Source organism: Cibotium barometz, chromosome 38 (assembly GCF_041138505.1).
Source record: "Cibotium barometz isolate CiBa-2024 chromosome 38, ASM4113850v1, whole genome shotgun sequence".
Taxonomy (NCBI): Eukaryota; Viridiplantae; Streptophyta; class Polypodiopsida; order Cyatheales; family Cibotiaceae; genus Cibotium; species Cibotium barometz.
The window spans coordinates 12625506-12650339 of NC_141083.1; the positions used below are offsets into that span (position 1 = coordinate 12625506).

Sequence of the window (24834 nt, forward strand, 5' to 3'; positions counted from 1 at the left end):
CCCGGGAGTGTGGATGCCTCAGGGATTCGTCATTTGGTCGTTCGCATAGTAGCAGACTTAGCACGCGACCCTGGATATGTATGTATACACGAGGTTGCTCTGTTAGAGCGGGAGGCAGTCGCCATGGGCCACAGCCACCACTGGCGCCTGATCCGTGATTCTTGCAGTACTCCGGGTGGGCAGATTCGCAGCCGCTCGGATGGGGACTACTCTCCATCCAAGCCGCTTGCGAAGGCCCGCCGCACGGCTGAGACAACATCCACCTCAGCAGGTCATCCATGAGGATCATCTCATGGAATGTACAGGGCCTTGGCGGAGCACATTTTATACGCTATCGTGGTTGCTTGAGGCAGGAGCTTCAGAGATGCCTGGTTGGTGGCAGCATTGATATTTTGATGATGCAGGAGCACCACTTGGGTGAGAGCAGGATCCGGAGATATGGTTCGGTGATGCCTAGTAGATGGGACACCTTTTGGTCTGCAGGGTTTGGTCCTTTGGGTGGACAAGGAGGAGTATGCATGGTCATTGCAGATGTATGGCGGCAGGCCATTGTGGATCGAGGGATCATTGTGCCTGGTAGAGCACAGTATGTCATTCTGAGGATGCATGATGAGCTATTGGGCGTGCTCAACGTCTATGCGCCCAATCATGCTAGTGCCAGAGCAGAGTTCTGGACCCAGGTTACGGATGCATTGCCAGAGGCCGCACATTGGTGCGTCGCGGGAGACTTCAACATGCTTGAGGACCCGGCCGATAGGGTGGGAGGCAGTCATGTTACAGTGCACGGCGCGGAGCTTGCAGCTTGGGACCGGTTTTGCATGTCACTGAGGATCACTGATGCATGGTAGCATGGGGCCTTCTCCCGCTCTCAGGACAGTCTTAGTTTCTCTCGGTCGGATCGCCGGGCAGGGAGGGACTAATCTATCACGGATTGATCGCTTTTATGTGGGCAACTGGTTAGGGGAGCGAGGGGGCTCCGTCGGCATTCTTGCTGGCACCTCATTTTCAGATCATGCGCCAGTTATCTTGACATTGGAGGAGAGGACACGGAGCCCAGCTTGCAGTTGAGGATCCCAGAGAGGGTACTTACAGATCCCAGTCTCGCTGAGGACATTGAGAGGATCTGGCATGATAGTCAGTGCTCTGACCAGGATGCAGCAGGCCAGTGTGCCCAGGGACTCATCGAGCTTAGCTCTTTTTTGCACGCTCAAGCTTTGACACGGCTGGGAGAGATTCGCGAGCGGGAGCATCGGCTGAGACGCAGCCTTGCTTCGCTACAGCGCCTTCAGGAGCAGCAGCCTGCATGTGAGTGGGTGGCGTCACAGCTGAGCCAGGCATGCCAGGAGGTTAGAGAGGCAAAGGAGCAGAGACATGAGTTTTACTATCGTCATCAGGCCTCTCAGTGGACGCAGCTTGCTGATAGAGTGACTGGGGAGTTTTTTGAGATCACTGGACCCCGCCATGCTAGAGCAGGAGTCCGTCAGCTTGGTAGACCGGATGGATCGGTAGCTACCGAGCCCAGGGAGATCAGAGCCATTGCCACTGCATTCTATAGAGACCTGCTTTCAGCCAAGCCAGCCACTGAGGATCGAGATGCTTGCAGACAGACTGTGTGGGCCCATGTGCAGAGGAGGGTCACAGATCGTATGCGTACAGTTCTTGGTGCGCCTCTTTCAGAGATTGAGCTTGCCGAGGCCTTGAGGGTCCTGCCGCGACATAGTTGCCCAGGGGAGGACGGACTGATGCCGGCCTTTTTTATGCGCTATTGGGACCTTTTGGGGCCAGGCCTCCGCAGGGGCTTTCAGTATGTTTTGGACACTGAGGTGATGCCTCAGAGCTTTTCAGAGGGCTTGATCTTTCTTATCCCCAAGGGGGAGGGAGTATCAGATGATATTCGGCATTGGAGGCCTATTACGATCCTCAATGCTGTCTACAAGGTCTTAGCAAAGGCCTTGAGTTTGAGGATCCAACCCTTCCTGGGGGAGTTGATTCATGCTACCCAGACAGGATTCGTCAAGGAGCACAATATCCTTGACAACATCTTTACTTTTTGGGAGGCGACGCCCCGAGCTAGATTTCTTGGCGAGAACTTGGTCGTGATGCTTCTCGATTTTGAGAAGGCATACGATAGAGTTGATTGGGGTTTCTTAGAGGGCACTATGCTTCGCCTGGGCTTTGAGCCAAGATGGATCAGAGGGGTGGCGGCTCTGTATTCCACAGCTCGTAGCCAGGTGTTGATTGCAGGAGGACAGGGGCCGAGTTTTGAGCTGACCAGATCAGTACGTCAGGGGTGTCCCCTCGCCCCTTTTCTTTTTCTCTTCTTTGCGGAGGCTATGAGCATGTATTTGACGGCAGAGGAGGTTGGTTTGAGAGGACTCCAGCTCCCAGTCCGGGGGAGGACCTGCTCGATGCTGAGTTTGCAGACGCCACGGGCTTATTTTTGCATGGCCAAGAGGCCAATCTTCTTCGGGCAGAGCAGTCGCTCCAGGTTTTTAGTGCAGCTTCGGGAGCATTGATCAATTGGTGCAAGACAGTGGCCTTTTGGATCAGTAGTGCTCCCACTCCGGCATGGAGCCCGGACCCCGGTTTTAGATGGATTCCTCCTGGCACAGCAGTGCGGTATTTGGGATGCCAGATTGTACTAGATTTGTCACCTGAGCAGCAGATTGCCCCGCTTCTTCTCGAGATTCGGAAGAAGCTTTTGTATTGGAGTACAGCTCGACTATCCTTGGCTGGGAGGGTGGTGGTGGCAAATCAGGTGCTGTTAGCGACCATGTGGTACATTATGTCTTGCTGGATCTTCTCGAGCTCTTGCATCAGCCAGGTACAGAGGCTGATCAGGAACTTTCTTTGGTCTGGGCGGGACGGTCAGCCAGCCCGGGCAAAGGTTGCATGGGCAGTTATTACACTTCCGCTGGCTCAGGGAGGCTTGGGCATTATAGATCCAGTCGATCAGAGTAGAGCCTTATTGGGGAAGCTTATTGTTCGGGGGCTGCTTCCAGGCGCTGAGCCTTGGAAAGAGCTTCTCTTGCAGCGGCTGCAGGCTCGGGCTCCCCCAGCAGGGGGCACTTGGGCACCAGAGATTCGCTGGATCTTCATTGGGATGAGGAGGACAGGCCTCAATAGAGGATGGGAGGACAGGTTTGCCTTGAGCATCCTGAGAGCTTGGGAGCTGCTGAGACCGGGGCTCTCTCAGCGACCTCCTTCTTGTGTTGAGGAGTGGGCCAGACAGCCGCTCATCTAGAGCCTAGCGGTTCGCACAGAGCAGGGTCATATGCTGGGTTCTCGGCCTCGTCTAGCTAAGGGACCTTTAGCGGCAGGCCCACAACGTAGTTTTGGAGACTGGCAGGCCTTCTGCAGTCTCCCAGAGGAGATCCAGGTGGAAAGGCTGAGTCACTTCAGAGGGGGGTTGATTATGAGGGATGATATTCAGGAGGCACTCACAGAGGAGTGGTTCACGCCTTTCGAGCTAGTGGCCCCACGGTGGATGGGAGCCTTTACACAGTTGGAGATCCTGATTGCTGTCAGAGCTTGCACTGAGGATGGCAGATGCCTCTACTATGAGATTCAGGATGAGGGCAGACTTCAGAGAGTGGAGGTGGAGTCGCCTTTGGTTGCAGAGTGCACCTTTCAGAGGATACGGGTAGTGGCCGCCGCTTCTCGGAAGTGGCATATTGACCCCGACCCTGCAGATGTGCTCCCAAATTGGCGCATATGGGCATATGCAGCGCGCCCCTTGGCCCGACTACAGTGGGACCCTAGGGAGTACGAGTGGCATGATCCTTATGCATCCTTGGAGGCCACCGAGATCACCTTTTTCCAGTATACTGTTCGGCTGGGGCGGCACATTTTGACGGCGAGGAGGACGGTCAGCTGCAACGGGGCATTGGCGGCTACAGGGACTCTCCCAGGAGTTCCTGGAGGATTTTTGGACTCGGCTCTAGGCTAGTCGACAGGCCCGCAGGATCTCGATTTTCCAGTGGTTGGCTGGTCGCCCACAGGGGCTCAGCAGTTGGCACCTGGCCTGTTTACAGCGGTCTTCCAGCGGCCTGAGTCCGATGCGGCCACCCTATGGAGACACAGAGACATTGCCTTTGGGATTTCCCTCAGGCGCAGCAGATTTGGCTACGGATGCTGCGTATTCTGGCCCCCCTCTCTCCAGAGGGTATGTTTACGTGGGGTGCCATTGCTTGGTCGACTTCGTCAGGGCCTGCTATGGGCTATGAGATGGAGCAGGACAGTCAGGCCATCAGATTCATTAGGGGCCAGCCTCGACTGGTTCCGGCACCAGATTTCTCGTCCGCCAGCTGGACACAGGAGAGGGATTTACGATGGGAGCTCCTCAGCAGCCTCACCATCTGGTTCACCTGGAGGGCCCGGTGTTTCACGGCCTTCGAGGGGAGACTGGAGCCACCAGCAGAGACTGTACGGGGGATTTGGCAGGAGTTGATCCACACCCTGCGAGGACAGTATGACCGCATCCGGGGCGACTCGGATGAGGCGATCTTGCGGCACCATGCCTTTCACACCACCTGGCGCAGCGGCCCCTTCTATACCTTACACACGGGATCCCCCCGTTGGCATTATAGGCCACCTGTTTGGCTTTCCCCCCCCCCCCCCCCCCCCCCCCCCCCCCATTGTATGATTTAGCCCCTCAGTCCTTTGTACTGATACTTGTATTTTGCAGCACCTAGGGAGAGTCTCCCGGGCTGCCTTGCTGTATTCACTGCTCTGTTTCTCTTATGAGTAGGAGAGATCTTTTGTAGCCCTACGGGCGTTTTTATATAACTAATGAAAGGATCTTTTCTCGGGAAAAAAAAAAGAAAAAAGCTTGCAGACTCCAATGGCTGCAAGCACAAGCCTTTTTACATTCCTGTTAAAGGGAGAAGACCTGCCTCTTCGCATGTGCTGCGTTGGCGCCCATTAACTGCCTCAGTTTGCTCCGCCTATCTTGCTGTGTGCGCTGGTGACTCTCCTCCTCACACCCTTGACTACTCCCTGTCGAGCATTTACATCTACACTTCTTCACTTCTGTCAGCTCATCTACACTTCTTCACTTCTCTCACTCCTCGCTAGTTGGACAGTTCTCTGGCAGCGGGTTCCCCACTTGACAGACAAAGATGCAGTTGCTTCTGATGCGGGAGGGGCTTTGGGAGGTCATCTCCAAGGAAGAAAAAGGCCCCGAAACTTTGGGCCCTAAACTAAAGTTGTGGCAACAACACAACCAAAGGGCCATCACAATCATAGGCCTCTGACTTGCAGACTCAGTTGCATGTTCTATTGCTGAGGACGCTTTTGCTTCATGGACTTCTTCTTATTCTTCTGCCACGAGGTTTGCATGCACCTTCTCTTGCTCTTTGGCCATCTTCTTGAGCCATCGGTCCTTTGTGTCCGAGCTTCTTGTAGAAGCTGCATCAGATAGTTCGTTTGCCTTTCCCCTTAGTACATGACTCGGTTGAAGGAAATCTCAGATTGCTCTTTGCCACAGTCTTCATCTATTGGGATTGCAATCCTCTCATCATGAGTCATGACTCATTTCCAAAGCTTGCCTTAGTACTGCCACATAGGGAAGAATTGTCTATATTAAGAACTATGCAAATTGCAAAGATGAAACGAGAGAAGAGAGAGGGATGTTGCTGTAAAAACAGTGTTTTCTTTACATGTATCAATGTGTACATAGATCCTAGCCAACATGGCCTCCAAAAGGAAACAGCTAAGCCTATGACCTATCCCAGGGATCAGATGATTAATGATTGTACTAGGCCTTGCTATTTATGGTCAATGCCTAAAAAGGTGCTAAACATGGCCAACATAGGGGATTAAGCATGTCCACATGTTATGCATGCGACATCCCTCCTAAACTTGAAGATGGGAATCCAACTGATCTTGGATGATTGACATCATCCCTTTACTGCGTGTGGACTCCATCCTTGGCAGGTTCCACTGGGATATTTGATGTGAAGAACCACTTGGCTGCTTTTTCCTATCTGCCAAATCAACCACCCTTGTACTGTACGTTTTACGAATCTGCACCGATTGAGCACCTCAAGGACTTCTTCCAGCCTCTGATACAAATGTAACATAAGGAACCTTACAAACAAGGATTATACTTTATACTTGATGTGAAGAACCACTTGGCTGCTTTTTCCTATCTGAACCAAATCAGCCACCCTTTGTAATCTGCACCGATTGAGCACCTCAAGGACTTCTTCCAGGCTCTGATACCAATGTAACATGAGGACCCTTACAAACAAGGATTATACTTATGGGCTAACTAAGGGTTTGCACCATCTGATATTCACAAAGTGCTGAAGATATTCAAGGGCCAGGACAGCCAAGGGAAGCCTAAGCAAACGGTGAACTTGAAGGTCAAGAGTCAGGTACTACAGGCTGCAGATTTGCAGCCAAGTTGGACCTACAGAAATCAGTCTTTTTTCTCATCATTCAATAAAGTAAATACACCAATCCTTGGTGGGGACCCTTCAGAGAGCATTTGGGACCCAATCGGGTGTGCCTTGTCTTTGTTGTTGTTCTTCTTCTTCTTCTTCTTCTTCTCTCTTCTCTCTTGCATTCTTATCTCCGCTACATTGTGCAATCGTCAGGAACCAAGGTGCTGAATATTCATTATCAAAGTATAATCCTATCTGTAACCTTACAAATGTTACAGTCGAAAAGAAGTGTCTGTTGTGCAGGCTCTAATGGACAGGGAGAGTGGGCAGGCGACCTGGTCTAGTGCAAATCGGCGAGGTACTTTAGGTGATGGCATGGCAGCTGAGACGGCGATGGCGATGGATGAACTAGGCATGGCGGCGACGGCGACAGAGAGCTGGGCACGGCATCAAACAGTGATGGCAAAGCTGAGACGGCAAAACGGAGACGTGACAAAGGAGCTGATGTTGGGGTAAAGGCGTTATGCCCACCCTTATAGTGTGTACAAGCCCATAAGTTATAGTACATAGTACACTTAGTACTTTTAATGTACTAAGTGCACTATGTGTACTAGTGCAATATACATGTGTGATAGGGGAGTCACACACTCATATCATGAGTTGACTTATCCCCACAACTCTCTCTCTCTCCCTGTTCTCTCTGTGTATGTCTCCCACACATGAACTCTAACTCTAACCCTAATTCTTATCTCTCCCATTCAACTGGTATCAGAGCCATTCTGCTGGTCGTACCCTATGCTAGTCGTACCCTGTGACTGCTATCAGCTGGCTTAAGCAGTGCTGCTCTCCCAGGCGCAGGTGAAGAAGAAGGCGAATGCAGGGGTGTCAGCGCTGGGCAGCATACGTCCATACAACAGCAGGCGGATAAGCGCATCTGGAGTCGGCTGCAACATGAGTCCAGTGGGCGGCAACAAGAAGCTGGGCAGCAATACGTGAGCTGTAGCGCTGACAGTAGGTGGCGTTGGGCGTTCAACTCGCTACTAGGCGGAGGTTGGGCGAAGGCGGCGAAAACACAGCAACGAGCACTGGCGACGTGTCGGCTGGCTACCGGTCGGAGGCTGTGACGTTTGGATGCTGCGTCAACAAACGTCACGTGCGCTAGCGAGAAGGCCAGCGGAGCGTCTCAAGGAGTACCTGCGACTACTGCGAGCGCTGCTGTCTCGTAGACTTTGCCACCTTCACATCGGCGTCGAAGGTGCCAAGCATGGAGTCATAAGCGCCCAGCTCAACAGCAGTAGCGGCCTCGTGTGAACGCCATGGTTAAGCTTCCCTCGCAAGTAATTCTTGTGTCGGATCACCTCCTCCCATCCAACATTTCAGGCGCAGAAGCCACTCTCCGCAGAGAAGGAAGACCTCCTTTTGTTTGAAGAGCTTCAAGAAGATTGATCCTCGTATTCCCTCGTTTCTGCAGCACACTTTGGCACAGAAAAGGGTCTCATCAGAGAACTGTAGAGATTCGCACGGGCTGCTGCAAAGGAGTCCTTCATCTGCACTAATTCTGCAGCAGCATCAGCAAACCCCCCTTTTCCTGCAACAAAAACAAAAAAATCAGAAAATTACAAGGTATTTTGCTTCAATTCTTTTTGGGACTTGCAATTGAGCAGGTACAATTATCAATTGAGCAGGTACAGGTGCCGAATTGCTCAATTTTGAGCGAAATTGGCAAAATTGGGTGACATTGGTTACAATGAGGATCAATTTGCAGGAAATTGGATGTCGAAATTTGGGGCTTTTGATGTAATTGTGCAATTAAGCACTCATACATGCTGTATGATGTGAAAAATCGCACATTTGGGCAAAATTGCAGCAAATTGCAGTGCAAATCAAGGGGCTTTTGTGCCGATTGGATTGATTTGCATGTAGGCAATCACATTTGATGCTGTGGATAATGTGCTGATGCCTTACAAGCACTCAATGTGCCTATAAATCAAAGGGCTTTCATTATTTGGATGTATATGTGGCCAGGGGGAAGCACCGTGAAGACTTTGGATGCCTTCATGTGCGTCAATGTACCATGTATGATCAGAAATTGATCTTAAATCAAGGGGCTTTTCAAGTTCGTATGTTTGTTGAGCTTGGCAAAGCAGCAGGCAAGACATTTATGCTTTGAATCCTCAAAAATCAGCTTGCAATCAAGGGGCTTTTGCCCAATTTCTGTTCGGGACTGTTGTATGCAGTGTTCGGGACTGTAAAAGTCTGATTTTCACTCATTTGGACAGCCAGGAGAGCATTTATTGCTATTGTACCTGCTGGTACAGATTTGGCACAGCTTTGTGCAAGTTTTGGCATGGCTGTACACTGATTTGAGTGAGGAAAAGGCTCGATTTCAGCTGCTGTACTTGCCAGTACAGGTTTGGTACATCATTGGTGAGCACTTAGTACTGCTGTACAGAACTTTGGAAGTGCAACAGAGCACATTTAAGGTGCTGTCCAAAATCTGCAGCAACCAAATTTTAGTGATTTCATCACATAAAGTGGAAGAAAAGTTGCATTTGTGCTTCCGCAGTGGGAGATAAAGCTTGGGAGAATAACTGTGAGCACTTTGTGTGCTTTTGGTGCAGTGTTTGCACATTTTGCAGGGAGTCAGGCATTGACAGGTTGCATTTTGCTATGGCAACCACAGGTGAGAGCTCTTCATTGCTTCACATCAAGAAGCTTGAAGGCTCGCATAATTATGATATTTGGCAAACCCAATGCTACAATGTGTTGCTCCAGAAAAAGCAGCACAAGCCTATCAAAGAAAGGGGTGTAATGCCCGCTTCTCTTACTGCTGAAGAGTGGGAAGATATGGATGAGCTGGCAAGATCTACTATCATGTTGTCTGTGTCAGACTCATTACTTTTCAGCATTCGTGAAGAGAAGACAGCTTGGAGAATGTGGCAGAGATTGCAGGACTTGTATGCCCAACAAAGTGCCTCAAGCAAAGTGTATTGGTTGAAGAAACTCATAGGTCTTCAGATGAAGGAAGGGGCGTCTATGACAGCCCATCTAAATCAGTTTAATGGTATTGTCAGCCAGGTCATTAATCAAAAGTTGGCAATGGACGATGAGTTCAAAGCCACTTTTCTGTTATGCACTTTGCCAGAGAGTTGGGACACATTCAGGACAGCCACTAGCAATTCGCATGCTATGCTGTCATATGCAGATGTTGAGGGTGCTCTTCTTCAAGAAGAGATGAACAGGAAAAACAACTCTATTGGAAAGTCCAATGCAATGAATGCACGTGGGAGATCCCAGCAAAGGGAAAAAAGCCAAGAAAGGGGAAGGAGCAAGTCTCGCTCCAAAAAGGATTTGGAATGCCATTATTGTGGCAAGAAGGGACACATTAAAAAGCAATGCTACAAATGGAAAAATGATCAAAAGGAAAAGGGAAAAGGCAAAGACAAAGAGAAAGATGAAGCCAAAGATGTAAAGCCAAAGGGCAAAAGTGGAGTCAAGATTGAAGAAATCAATGTGTCACATGCAGGTGACAGGGAGGATGAGGTCCTATTCACGTCTTCACTTGATGCCCATTCACTTCTTCCAGGTGGTCATGGTATGCACTCATGGATCATTGATTCAGGTGCCTCCTTTCATGTCACAGGTTGCAGAGACTTGTTTGTCAGGTATACTGCTGGCAATGGAGGAGTGGTTTATTTGGGTGATAACCATGCATGCAAGATTCTTGGCAGAGGTGATGTGAGGCTTGTGTTTTCAGATGGCTCACAACTTATCCTCCATGATGTCAGGCATGTGCCTGAGATCAAGAAGAATCTGCTTTCTACTGGACAGCTTGATGATGCTGATTATGTTACCACATTTGGTCGTGGAAAGTGGAAGATTAGTAAGGGCTCACTAGTTGTTGCCAGAGGCTCTAAGGTGGACACTCTTTATTTCATGCATGCAGGTGTTTGTCACCATGCTAATGTAAATGGTGATAGGGGAGTCACACACTCATATCATGAGTTGACTTATCCCCACAAGTCTCTCTCTCTCCCTGTTCTCTCTGTGTATGTCTCCCACACATGAACTCTAACTCTAACCCTAATTCTTATCTCTCCCATTCAGCTGAAACCGCACTAAAAATGACCCCTTACCACATAAGCCCAAGAGAGGGCTGAGCGCCGCCTGTTGAGAATGCAGCACCGCCCACTGGCTAGGCGGCAGTAGTTCTCCCTGCAGTAGTGCCACCCGTCAGGTGTGGTTCACTCCACACCAGCCACCAAGGGAGGATGAGCGGAGAGTGGGTGGGAAGCAGGGCTGGAAATCTGCACACAGTCGAGTCTGGAAATCTGCAGCGCACAGTCGGAAGGCAGCAACTTGCGAGCACTTCAACGGGTACCTCCAGAAGAAACAAGCTCTGATACCAAATGTTAGAAAGCCACAGCCACACAGAGGGTTAGGGTTTCATCTGGCACCCACACGGAGATGAAGATAGACACAGTACATAGATGTTGAGAGTGAGAATCAGTGGAGGTGATGGAGTCAACCTTGCACATATGTCATATATCGATATGATAGAGAGACTAAAAAGGAGAATGTAGAAACCAGGCTATTGATGCAAGAACTGTAAAATAATTTCAATGCCAGGAAGGATGCAGAAGAGGAATGAGCAGCCATAGTGAACGACACAATGAGACTGCCCAATATTGGCGAGACAGGTTCGATTCCCTACAATTGACCTACAATGTAGCTGCCAATGAGCTTTCCTCTTCTCTTTAGAGTTTTGAGAAGCAGCCTTGGACCTTGATTGAAACCCAACATAGAAATGATGTCTTGGAACGGGCCTACGCAGACACTGCTAAAGAATTTGAGGAGATTTGATAGCAGCTGGTAGAATCGGATAGAGTGTCCTTTCACACTAGATATCCAGGGGGAAAACCACAAGATGTTGGGGACCCACCTCACCCGAGAGGAGTTACCTTGGACCAGGCATGCACACTCCAACGTGCCAAGCGCCCCAGGCCCCGGACGGCAGCCACATTGCACTCATCAGCTCCAGATCTATCAAATGCGCCAATGCCATCGAGCTACCTTTCCATGAGACGTAGCTAAGGAAGACCTCTTGGCCATACTCAGTAGCCCCATGCTTGATATATCGGAGAGTGGTATACCATCTATTGGGGGGCTGTTGCTCCTCTAATGTTTCATATTCCTTGTATTCCATGATGAGATTTCCATGGACATTTTTGTATCACTGCAGTGAGATTGTTCTATTTTATGTTATTTTCTGTTCCATGATGAGATATGCCATGGACATTATTGTATCACTTTGGTCTCATAGGCCCATTGGGTCTTTAGTAGACACTAAAGATGCTTAATCTCTCTCTTTTTTTTTCGTGAAATGGTGTTTTATATTATACGTAAAAATGTACATCAACCACATGGCTCACAGAGAACCTATGGCCCCCAAAAAAACCCCCACAAAAGATCCTCTAAAGGATCATGACCATGCAAACCTGTACACTAATAAGAAAGCCTCCTAGCCAAATAAGCATCCCAGATAAAAGCATCAAAGATGAGCCAGCCGAGCCGCCGTAGACCATAACGAAATAACATCTGCATCCAGTAGCTGAGCTGAGAGATTAATCTCTCTCTCTCTCTCTCTCTCTCTCTCTCTCTCTCTCTCTCTCGGGAGAGCAAAAGATCATGAAGATCTACACGCGGACACCTATTGTCTCCCATTCTTGCCAATCTTTTTATCAGAGCACTCTGTGAAGGCTTCCCATCCTCTTGGACTACCAACACCAGTGTCCCCATCCACAAAGCAGGAGACCCTACGGACCCAGGTAACTACAGGACTATCATGATTGGTCATGAAATGGCCAAAATCTATGGGGCAGTACTAGAGGACATGATAAGCTCGATGGCAAAGAGGATGGGAAACAGAGTATCAAGCGAGGCAAGCTTCACGAGAAACTTCTCCACGCTGTACCATATCTTTACTTTACAGGCTATCATAGAGGAGGCAAGGTCCTCAAAGAGACATGTGTATTGCTGCTTTGTGGATTTCAGAAAAGCGTTCGACTCCGTCCCTCGATCCCGTCTGATAGGACGCTCGCAAGAGCTCCAATTCTCATATGAAATGATATGGGGTGTGATGGCACTATATGAGGCAATACTTGGCCGAGTACATGCACCCGGTGGACCTCGGGAGATATATGTAGCACTATTGGGGTTAAGCAGGGCTGCCCACTCTCACCTACACTCTTTGGCCTATACATTGATGAGATCGCAGTATTTGTGGATAGTTTCAAAGGCAGAGGTTCATCATTGGCTCAGACAGTAGTGCCCATATTAGTATATGGTGACGACATTGTCTTGATCTCAGATTCAGCCGAGGGATATAGAAACAGTTAAATGCATTGGACAGATTTTGCAGGGAGAGAGACCTTACGGTCAATTTGGGCAAAACCAAGGTTATGGTCTTCAACACATCTTATGTAGTCGCCTCACGATTTTCTTTCATATACAGTGATGCCCAAGTGGAGATTGTGCAAAAGTATGTGTATCTAGGTATATGCCCCAGCGATTGAGATGGGCTGGACTGCCCTCCTCCTCAGCGACACGGCCACCACCATTACCGACACATGCATGGTACTTTGAGGTAGTCGAGTGGTTTCATGCACATAACATACAGATGGATTGTCTCCCCCCGTTCAGTATAGCTTGGATTTCCCCTACCTTGATATCTCGCGACAGGAGATCAACCGGATCATCCGGTTAGATCTACTCGGGTACACATACATCAGTCTCCGTCAGAGATTGGTAAGAAGTGTGAGTTCTACACAGATCACTTCTTGAGACTCTTCGAGGATGGATTCTTTGAGATCCTGGGATACATACAGATACACACATCACATGCTATGCGTATCACAATCGGCCAGCTCAGGGTATCCTCCCACCGCCTCAAAGTAGAGACTGGTAGAGTTGAGGATATCCCACATGAGGAGAGGACATGCACAATACGCACCACAGGAGCAGTACCCATTATATGTTTAGTTTCTCGACTTACTACGAGATACTGGGGAGATTCACTGCTTCTTCCGAGAGGGATTCGGACCACTCACACGGGTGATACAGTTTGAGGATCAGAGGTGCTTGCGCATGTACTTGATGGAGCCCAGACAACACAAGGATGTAGTGTTGAGGCAGCATGCTGAGAGACAGCCCCGACTCTGACAAGATACCTCACAGAGAGCAATCACATATTTCTTTGTGGTACACACATCCACATTGGAATCCACTGCCTACAACAGTTCCTCTACTACAACATTCTCCACGCCCCAAAGCAGTTCTTAGCAAGAGAGCTCGATCCATTTTGTAAGCCAGACGTCCCCGACCCACAGCATCAGGTCCCTCTACCACATAGAGACAGATTCGTGAGGTTCTCTGCCCGACATGACACGCTCCCACACAGAGGCATGACATTCACTCCACCATCAGATCGGTTCTGGCTGAGGCAGGTATCGTCATTAGCTGATCACAGCATATCTCACTCTACACAAGATCATCTGTTGATCACATGTCCTGTCAGATGTTTTCATTTTACTTTTTCTTTCAGTTTTCCATGGCTCAGTATATCCATGGTACCATTGTATTACTTCTGGTCTCATAGGCCCTTGGCAGGTGGAGGTGGTGACATCATACGTGTACCTAGGGGTTACCTTCTCTGCAGCAGCCACACGCTTCACCATGGGTTCAGCAGCCAGAGCTAGATTGACACGGGGATATGCAGCATTGGCTATGCTAGAGAGACAGTGCCACCAGGCGCATTTTCAGGAGTCTCGGACGAAGGGGTGGCCATTTGACACATTAGTCACACAAGCATTGATGTATGGAGCAGCGGTATGGGCGCCAGGCCTTGCTACCCATTGGTGGACACAAATAGAGAGACCACAGGCCCTCATGATGGCACGCATGATACGCAGCAAACCGTCAGTACCTCATGACATTATCCGAACAGAGTTTGCTGCGCCCCCTATGATGGTAGAGGCCATATTCCATACTATATGCCTGCTAGACAGACTCAGAGAGATGCCACAGGACAGATTGTCATACAGAGCTTTTGAGGCATCTAGACAGCTGGCTGAGGCAGGAGACAGAGGATCATGGTATGCACAGGTCACACATTGGTTCTCACAGCATGGCCTAGACATGGATCATCTACCACCATTCCAGTATGACAGGGATGCACCACATATCCGTCTCTCTCATAGTGAGAGGAACAGAGTATTGAGACAGGATCTGTGGGGCAGCTCTATACACGAGAGACATGGATATCGCCTACACAGCCTCTTCCACCGAAGATGCTATACTACAGAGATCACTTCATGAGTATCACCGATGATGGATTTATAGAGAGACCTAGATACATGGAGGGCTTTTTACCACACGGCTCCCGAGTGGCTATTGGTCAGCTTAGAGTTTCATCACACCGATTGGAGATTGAGACTGGCAGAGCAGCACGGATCCCCCGAGAGGAGAGGGTATGCAGATTGTGCAGAGAGGAGGTGGAGAGTGAGGAGCATTATGTATGCAGATGCAGAGCATATACAGCCATCAGAGAGGATATCCCATTTTATTCAGAGAGCCACATTCCCTACGCCAGATCTTTGAGGCAGCAGACCAGCGCATATTGGGGAGATTCATTCTAGACATACAGCGCCACAGAGAGACATCATTACAAGCTCAGACAGCTCCAGAGGGGGGACGACAGACACAGATTACTACATTTTTTCAGAGATCCATCCCACTCCCAGCCCCTACACGGCAAGGAATTACTCTCCAAAGAGCAGAGACACTCAGAGCCCGCAAGAGACAGAGGACACCTGGCTTTCGGACACCACGCCTATACCAGAGACAGATGACAGAGATCAGAGCTCAGTTTCACAGAGAGGGTGCGGAGCGACTGGCTCGCTTCAGAGCACACCCAGGCATGTTCTTCAGGGAGCTTTGGACACCCCCTTCATTGATGTATACCATTTTATACCCCCAGTATGGTACAGGATGGAGCTAGCTAGGTTGCATATCATGATTGTATACTCCATGCATATAGCTTTGCATTCTCCTAGTAGTAGAGCTCCATCCCCTTCACTCATTGTACTTATTGCACACCCAGATTCAGCTTTTTAGTTCAGTACTTTTTCATTTTGTTGGGATGACAGAGGATACCCCATACAGGTACACCGATTTGTCTCATAGGCCGAGTTCGGTCTTTTGGAAGACGTTAATAAAATCTTTCTTTCTTTCTTTCTTTCTTTCTTTCTCTCTCTCTCTCTCACACACACGCACACGCACACGCACACAAACCTGAAAGCCACGAAAGGTACGGTAGTAAGGATCAAGCATAAGCTCTGACAAAGCAACAATCTGAGTCGTTCTGTCCCAGCCATCACTGAAACCAATGAGATCACAGTAAGACCACTTCTAGATTTCAATACAATATTGAACACCACCCCACAAGAAAGGGCATGGAAATCATAAATACAACCAAAGATTCTTTCGATTAATTTCAAATACAGTCACTATTTAATTGACATGTTTTTCAGAGCAGGAATTATAGCACACAGTGTAACTGGCTGTTCCAAATGCAAAAGTTTGATAAATGCCTAACCTAGATATCAGCCATGACAAACATTATCAAGATTGCTAATCCAATAAACAGCATAGCTGCATATTCAGGAAGTTGAATTGGGAACAGAAACTCCAAATCTCAAATTGCATGCTCCAAGAACATGGTTTTTGTATAAAAAGAACAAAGCACGCTAATGTCAGTATTTGTTTAAAACCAAGACTATCACCCTCTTTAGGCCACCATTCAATGAATAGACGCCCCAATTTTCATTTATGAACTTCTTTGGCCATCTCTAAATGACTCCTCCAATTTCGTTATTGAAGAGGTCCTCGCTACTTTTTTAAGCCTCTGAAATGCTACTACCTGCTGTGATATTCTGTAAATGTTAAGGTGAAAAATAGCCCTACACATCTCTGGTCCTTGTAGTGAGCGTCAAAGTGGCAATAGCAACATACAATAGATAAGACATCTTAGATGGCATAATCTACACAAACCTGCCTCTAATCTTGAATAAAGCAAGGGCATCAAGGACGTAGACAAGCCAACATGCTTCATGTCAACTGCAGATTTGAGCAGAAGATTCAAACAAATTTTTTTTTGAAGAATGATACTTCAAATTGTGTGTCACAGAAAAGATATGTTTGATGACAGTAAAGCATGTTTGTGCACTTCTCATCGCAAGCTCTGTTTTTCGTTATCTTAGAGAGCTTTCATATGCATGTTGTGCTGCCATGCTCTTGCAGCAAGTTGGTATTGAACCCAAGACCTCTGGCTTGAGGCTCCAATCATCATCTACCATTCCAGACTGCCCCATGCTCTTCGTTTCTACACCTCCCTACTATTCAAGCTGCTCTGCACAGAAATTGAGCTGTTCACCTACTTCTGAGGCGTCTTTGTTTTTACACCTCCCTGCTGCTGTGCACAGAGTTTGAGCTGTTCCCCTGCTTCTGAGGCATCTTTGTGCACCTCTCATTTCAAGCTCTGGCTTTATCTTAGAAAGGTCTCGTATGCATGCTGTGCCTGCCCCATGCTCTTCACTTCTCCACCTCCCTGCTATTCCTACTTCCTATCGTGCTACTTTGCACGGAGTTTGTGCCAAGCTCTGGCTTTCCTTACCATACAAAGCTCTTGTATGCATGCTGTGCCTTCCCCATGCTCTTTGCTTCTCCACCTCCCTGTTCTTCCTACTAATTCCTTCTGCTCTGCACGGAATTTCAGCTGTTCCCCAGTTCTACCTCTGTTTCTTTTTGCTCGCATTTCCTCCCCACCCTTTGAAGGAATTATGATAAATCTGATGGGTAGGGAGGGTGACCTGTGTAATCCTGGGCCACACCTGAAACATGTACGTTTCCATCTATATTGGCCCAAGTGATGACCCAACCATCAACCTTTGCAGAAGGGAGATGGTCTTTTCAGTTACCTGAAGAAGGTATCAGTTTTGGCAAGCCATACATTGTTGGTTGACACAAAGCTCCAGTTAACTCCTCCTTGTCTAGTTGAATGCTTCGCATGCATCTCTATACGTTTAAAAATGCCTTGAGAACCAATCTACCTGTTGAAAATACTTAGACAAGACATGTATTTATACTGCTCATTGAATATATTGGTTAATGTGTGTATGTGGGCCCCACAAGATAAAAAAAGTGTAGCCATGGTAAAAAAAAGTGGGTTGTTGGAGAAATATTAGCAAGGGCAAGGTTTATGCTTCAAGCCTGAAAGTTTGAAGCAGCTCCTGTAGGCTATCCCTATACTACTGTGATGAAGACTTCGATAAAATCTCTCTACCATTGCCGCCTTAAGCGCATAATACACTATACGAGCAGGACACTAGGCAGTTCTGAAGAGCTGCTGCTAGGGTTTATACATTAAAGCAAGGTATGTGTAGGTTAAACAAAACACAAACAAAGAACTGCAACTGTAAAATGGGGGCTGTACAAAATGGAAAGCCTGCACCTACAATTGGATGCATAGTTGCATGTTTCAGTATATGTAAGGCCTACCTATCTGAAGTGCAAGAGGCTAACAAAGGGAAAACAAAGATTAGCGAGGGAAGCTAAGGGAAAACAGAGATTAGCAAGGGAAGCTTTTAGAAAAGTTTCCTGCCTTTTCACATGTGCTGCCCCACCTGCCTTCCCCTGGGTGTGCCCTTCCCTGCCTACTGCTCATTCACCTCCATCTGTAGCTTGTACAGTACCCCAGCCAAAAGGTTTCCACCTGTCTGATACACTTGCATACGAAATGTGCTCTCTTCTTGTATAGTGTTAGAATTGTTGAAGTTCAAATGTTCTCCGTGCACATAAGATGTGTATAGTCTTTAGAGAAAGCCAACTGAAAAATAATAAAGTCCATGAAGATGCTCTTTTAGTAAGTCAAGCTTTACAAGTGTTTGAAGCAAAAACCTGCAGTGAACCAGCACAGAAGCTCCTTCAAGAGCAATGCGAGCAGCAACCCAGGCCGCACCAGCAAGCACATTATGAACATGCACTAACCAGCCACTGTCACCAAGAGCTGCAACAGCTGCAGACATGTTGCTAAGGTTACCACCTCCCCATGCAAGTCCCCCACTTCTCTGCCAAGAGCACTGCATGTCGTCAGCTCAAACGCAACATAATACCCATTGCTCTTCATCACAAGGTAACCATATAAGTCAGTCAAGAGCTTTACCAACAAAGAGGACGACCCATCTGATGAAGCAGCACCATGTGTGTCCAAGTAATCTCTCAGCCGTGAGAGACTATCACGCATAGCATGAATATTCTCAATTCCTAAAAAAACCACCTGCAAATAATTTCCAATTTAGTCACTTTTGGTAGCATATGGCCTTCTCTGTAGGACCTCTGCACAGAAAAATTAACCTCAGACTGAAAGTAGTTGGAGGATGACTCTGATCCACCACCCATTGCTCCATTAGCTAGTGCATTTTTTCTTGGTCTTGCATCAGCTATGTATAACTTTCTGCATCAACACCATACAATATTACATAGTCTGTAAGCAAGACAATGACTGCTAAAAACTCAAAAGCTTTCCATGGTCGTTTACACACTGCCTTAAAGAATAAACAGCAGCACGAGAAATATGACAATCTGGGATATATCAGTCCAAAGAATGGTTATTCCTACTGCACAACTTACAAGCAGGGCTGGCCTCAAAAAAGGATAGCTCTGCTGGAGAGCCGAGGACAGAGGGACCTACATCGGAAACCCTAACCCTAGTTAACCTTATTAATTCACAAGCATCTTGATTGGCAACGCTTGTCATCATAGTTAGTATTACCCTTGTAGGGGTGTTCGTATTAAATGCACAAGACGTGAGACGCGGTTGTGCAGCCCCCGTTACGAAGGGAAGCCATATCGGCCCGTATCTGAAACACCACCACCTTGTCCACAGGAAATCACACACACGTGACATATTTAACTGCATGATGGCTGCCTGTAGAAAAAATGTTGCCCTTTAAATGCTTGCTAGGGCAGCCAAAAGAGGTGCGCGCACACTTCAAGAAGGGCTGCCAAGAATGGGCGCCCAAATTGGAGCAACATCAGGTGCAACCCACGTGTACACTCTGCGAAGGCTGCCAAGAAAGGGCACTGAAATTGGAGCAAAATTGGGTGCAAAATGCAGGCCTTTTAGATGGACATCCAAGCAACAACCAGACCATCGAAATCCATGAATATAAATTTCCCCTCAACTCTTCCAGACACTCCAATTTTCCCCTTTTGCTATGCAACTTCTTCTGTGATTCATGAGTTCTTATTAAGCAATTTCTTCTGCATTCTTGAATTTCTTATCTTTCAAAATAACACTGAAAGACATCACTTTAAATGTTTTATGGAACACTCATCGTAAGTAAAAGTGCGTACCTGCGTTCTTCACAGTTTGTTAAGGGAACACAAAGAGCCTCCACAAGTCTTTCATCTGCATTGCTACAAACCACCAAAAAAATTTACATTTGTAAAGCATTGCAAGAAAGTCCTCACTGCATTTCTTGATTTTCAACTTCCCAAAAATACAATTCACAACTTTCTTATTGAAGCTCTTTAAACCTTCAAATCATCACACGAGTATCAAAGATATGTGGCACTGTGAGATGCACTGAAAAAGAGAAACTCAAGAGACATATCAGGAGATGAGAGGAGTCAGGATCAAGGTAAAGCACTCATCACGTCCTTTTTCAGAGTGCAAATTAACATGGAGGCAAGGAGATGGATAATAACAATATACCATAGAGTCTACCACAGGGCACCCCTTACCGTGACATCCAACACCTAGCTACCTCCACATGACTGCATTACAATGCTATACAAGCCACATAAGACTTGGCAAGAGAAGCCTTTCTGGCACACATTATGACTCATGTACAAAGCCAACACCCTTGGGTTATCACATGAGATGCCCAGATGACTAAATGAAAATAACCCTTATTATGGGGGAGATAAGATATAGATGCCTTTTAGTAGGAATTTACAAGATAATGTCTGATTTTGCTCCTGTACAACAGTGAACTGAGGATAAAAATTGCATACTGCAATTGTCGAAAACAAAGAATGCAGAAAGGTTCTCAAAAAGTAGAAACTCTCATCATCAAGTTCAAAACAGCAATAACATGCCTTGAAATTTTTAGGAAGACGATTGATTTGGAAAAACTAAAAAAAACATGTAATATGAGCCTCAAACGCACCAGCAAGAATTTGATGTCTCAAAGCATAAATATTAAAAGTGCCAAATGATAAGGTACATGGTTTGCTGAGGAACCCAATGGCGGCATATAAAATATCACCCATTGATTTGTCTCATCTAGTGCTTGCTTAGTGATTTTCTACAAATTTTGCTCACTATTTATTTGAAATTATGATGTACTCAAACTTTTCCTAGGTTATTAATTTTCTTAGTATTTTTATATCATGTATCATCATACATCCACCGTTTCCTAGCCGTTTCCGTTTCCTAGTTTTGAGCCGTTGCCCGTTTCTAGAGGCCGACCGCTGCCGTTGAAATTTCCGTTTCATGCAACTATGCTTACCGTCCACACACCATACTCACGCGGCCCTTGTGTCCCTGGTGGTACTCCTGTGTTTCACATCATTGGGTATTTGGCCTACAATCCTCACTCACAAACGTTACCCATTTACACTATCTCAGAAGTGGTGATGTATCATCAATCGGAGATTAGGAAACCGTGAAATGGAAATGGAAATGGCAACTCTAAGGAAACGAGTTTTTGCCTTTCCGAGCTAGCACAAAGACATTTCCTGTTACTATGCCAGTAAGGTACCCATTGGACGCCTAGGGTCACCAGAATATATAATGGTTGGGTGGTTAAACTAAGTATGCCATGCTAGGGTTTTGCTTCGATCTTGGGATCTTCACGTTTTTGCATGTAGGCTGTTTAGTGAGGATTAGGGTTTCTTGTGAAGGGGGCCCAACATCTGCCTTTCCACAGGACGTCATGCATGAAGGTCACTATTACCCACTGACGAGGGTCATCTAGCACAGCAAGACGAACGTCCGCTAGTTAGAACAGATCCGGCAATGCTTGAACCCCCAATAGGATCGCGAGTCGGACAGTGCAATCCCACACACACACACGTAGAGAAGTACATAGACACACTGCTGAAAGAAACTATGCACATGCAGTAAAAGATGGTCACACAGTTAAAGAAGATACAGCAGGACTATATTCTTATCTATAAAACAAGACTACAAAAGGCTGTTGTCCACAGAGCTTTATCAAGGGCTAACACGAACTGGTGTGTGTTGCATTATAAGCGAATACAACTAAGGTGTGAGTGTGTGAGGATCTGCTTCTCTAACAGCCAGGGCCCAAGTCCGCGCACGTCGTTTATAAAGCCGTGCATGTCGGTTACATCTAATATCCTAACGGCTTAATGACTAGTCACTACAAGGTAGTGAGCACATGGGCGGAGGAAGAAAAAGCAAAGGCGATTCCCCCGCGAGTGAAATGGGAATAGCCTAAACCGTGAAAATGGGGTTGTGGGAGAGTGATGAGGGCTTTATTATGGGCAAAGCAGTTGAGTGCTGCACCCCAAATGGTGAGAGTCCAGTAGCCGAAAGTACAACTGGCTTATGCTCCAACCCGAGTAGCATGGGACATGCGAAATCCCATGTGAATCAGCAAGGACTGTGCTGACCAGGCCGAAGGCCTGTTATCGTGGTAGCAAGAGAGGCCAAGGTGACAATGATTGAGAGGTTGTCACTGTGCGGCATTCCTAGTCGTACGAGAAGACGGGTCAATTGGCCAGGCCATATGCTCGTGGAGCTTATCACGGAGTATAGCTCACATCCAAACATCTGATTGAGGAACAGGGCCCGCTCAGTTCGGAATGCGGTCCCGTCCACAATTTGTACCCGATGGTACCCACTTTTGAGGTCAATCTTTGAAAACACCTTAGCTCCATTCAAACTCTCTAATATGTAGTCAATCTGAGGCATAGGGAACTTGCTCTTGTTCATCAGCTTAGTGAGCACCTAATGATCTACACAAAGTTGGGAGGATCCGTTCTTCTTTTTCACAAAAAGGATCCGTTCTTCTTTTTCACAAAAAGGATCGGAGCTGCAAATGGAGACACTAGAGCATATTAAATCAGATTGTAACAACTCGTGGAGTGAATGGTCCAACTCTGTCACCATGGCCTTGCTAAGGCGATATGGAAACTTGCTCGAGGGTTCAGAACCTGGAAGGAGTTCAATTTTGTGGTCCTCCGGTCTAGATGGAGGAAGCTTAGAAGCATATTGTCCCAAAGAAAAATCTTCCCGAACCGGTCATGCAGGGCCTTAAGCACTGGTAACCGTCTTGGTGGTCTGAACATAGATCACCGCACACTGTGCACCTTTCCAAATCTATCGTTTAGCCTGGATATGGCTAATGACCGAAAAGTTAGCTATCCCTGGTTCACACTCAATGACCAAGGGAGCCTTTGACACATTTCGGGTAATCCGGAACGTGTGCTACTCCCAGTCAACTCTGGGGTAAATTTGTGAAACCATTGGATCCTGAGATGATGTTTGCACCTTCAAATTTAGCACGACCAGCTTCAAACTTTATACTCATTGTCATACCTGTGCTAAATCCCTCCACTTTCTTATCTATCGAGGTCAACGAGAACTCGGCATGCCGAGCGTGACCACATCCTTTGTACTGCCCGCTGTCAAACAGGACAACGACTCACTAGCCACTTATGTAGCCGAATGTTTTGAGCAATTCAATTCGCTCATACTCTTGGTCATGGTTGCCCTTTTGCTTACCTTCGAGCTCCTAGCCGACAATGGCGCTAATTGTAGGAGTGGGAGCTAGAGGACTATAGCGACAACCTTGGGGAGTCGATGTGGGAGGCTGGATCACCATGGAAGTTGTCAAGGCTGGGGAGGTGGTCTATGCAAGGGTCTTCTCAAGACATGCATGTTGGTCATGTCTACTCCTGGCTAGTTCAAGTGTGAACCCAGCTTACTCACGGGCACTTTTTCCCTGTGACTCGACACAAGCTTTTTCCCCATGTGAACACACTTATGTGTGTTGGGCACTTTGCCCTAGGCCTTTTAGTACTCACTTGTACTTTCATTTCATATCATTATTGAGTACATCTTTTCCAACACACTCACGTTTCTCTGTGCTTGAGGTTGTGTGTGTGTGTGTGTGTGTGTGTGTGTGTGTGTGTGTGTAGGCTAGCTTCCCTCCTACCCAACATTGGTATCAGAGCTTGGTTAGGGTTAGGGTTAGGGTTACACATCAGAGCTAGGGTTTGCCCTCATTGCTCAGCTTTGGCCTATTGCACACAGACGAGAAAGACTCCTCTTGAAGTTGCTGACCTGCATCAACTCTCTAGCGCAAGTATACTTGCTGTGCAACTGCTGACTTGTTCTGCACATCGCCTACCTTTGAAGCCTGTTGATTGAACCTGAGTCGACTGTACCTGCTATGCGCCGCCTCTTTGAAGCCCGTCGACTATACCTGCTGCCCGTTGACTGTACCTATTGCCTATCGACTGTACCAATGCCGCCGCCCAACTGTACCTAGTGAGTCTGTGTCGACCTGCTGTCTTGTGCTGTTGCTGCCACATGCGTTATTGTTGCCACGTGTCACTCACGACGGCAGTCACATTCTCGACCTTGCGGGCTGCCGACTGTACTTTTTGCTGACGCCACCCGTCGAGCATACCTTCGAAGCTTCGATTGTACCTTCGAAGCTACGCCTTCCTTGGGATTTGTACTGCGCCACCCTGCCCTCGCTTGCTATGCACTACCTGCTGTGCGCCCCCCTTCGAGCAGTGGGGTTTTTTTGCACAACACCGCCCGCCATACTACCTTGTGCCATGCCCTAAGTACAAATCTGCAAAATTTGGGACATTTGACATCTTTTGAAAATTTCAGCCCTTATAGATTTCAGGTTTGTGGGATTTGCAAATTTTGACCTAAAATTGCTAAAAATTAGCAAATTAGTTGCATTAATTTTGGGGCTTTTCACCATTGAGCGTGCAATTGCAACATTGGCACTATTTTGCAGAAATTGGCACTATTTGGGCATTGCAGGCACATTTGGTTGGCATTGGAGCATTTCCCCCAAATTTTTGGGTATTACAGGCACATTTGGTTGGCATTGGAGCATTTCTCCCAAATTTTGGGTATTACAGGCACATTTGGTTGGCATTGGAGCATTTCCCCCAAATTTTTGGGTATTACAGGCACATTTGGTTGGCATTGGGGCATTCCCCCCAATTTTTGGGCATTGCAGCACTTGGTACAAGTGACAATCGCATTAGCAGATTTACAGGTGCAGATCCGGTTCAGATGTGGTCTAATTGGTTGCCTAAAAATTAG

The 24834-nt window shown here is 47.4% G+C and overlaps 1 protein-coding gene across 1 annotated transcript in view; it reads right to left on the reverse strand.

Moving 5' to 3' along the window:
- The window catches only part of LOC147616361 (phosphatidylinositol-3-phosphatase myotubularin-1-like), an 89445-nt gene that overhangs the window by 5101 nt on the left and 59510 nt on the right, over window positions 1–24834 (reverse strand). The window contains exons 10-14 of the mRNA XM_086777417.1: window positions 19863–19925; window positions 18861–18960; window positions 18670–18783; window positions 18405–18574; window positions 15741–15825 (exon numbers count right to left, since the gene is read on the reverse strand). Coding sequence (XP_086633543.1) covers window positions 15741–15825; window positions 18405–18574; window positions 18670–18783; window positions 18861–18960; window positions 19863–19925 — 532 coding nt within the window. The remainder of the gene's footprint in view (window positions 1–15740; window positions 15826–18404; window positions 18575–18669; window positions 18784–18860; window positions 18961–19862; window positions 19926–24834) is intronic.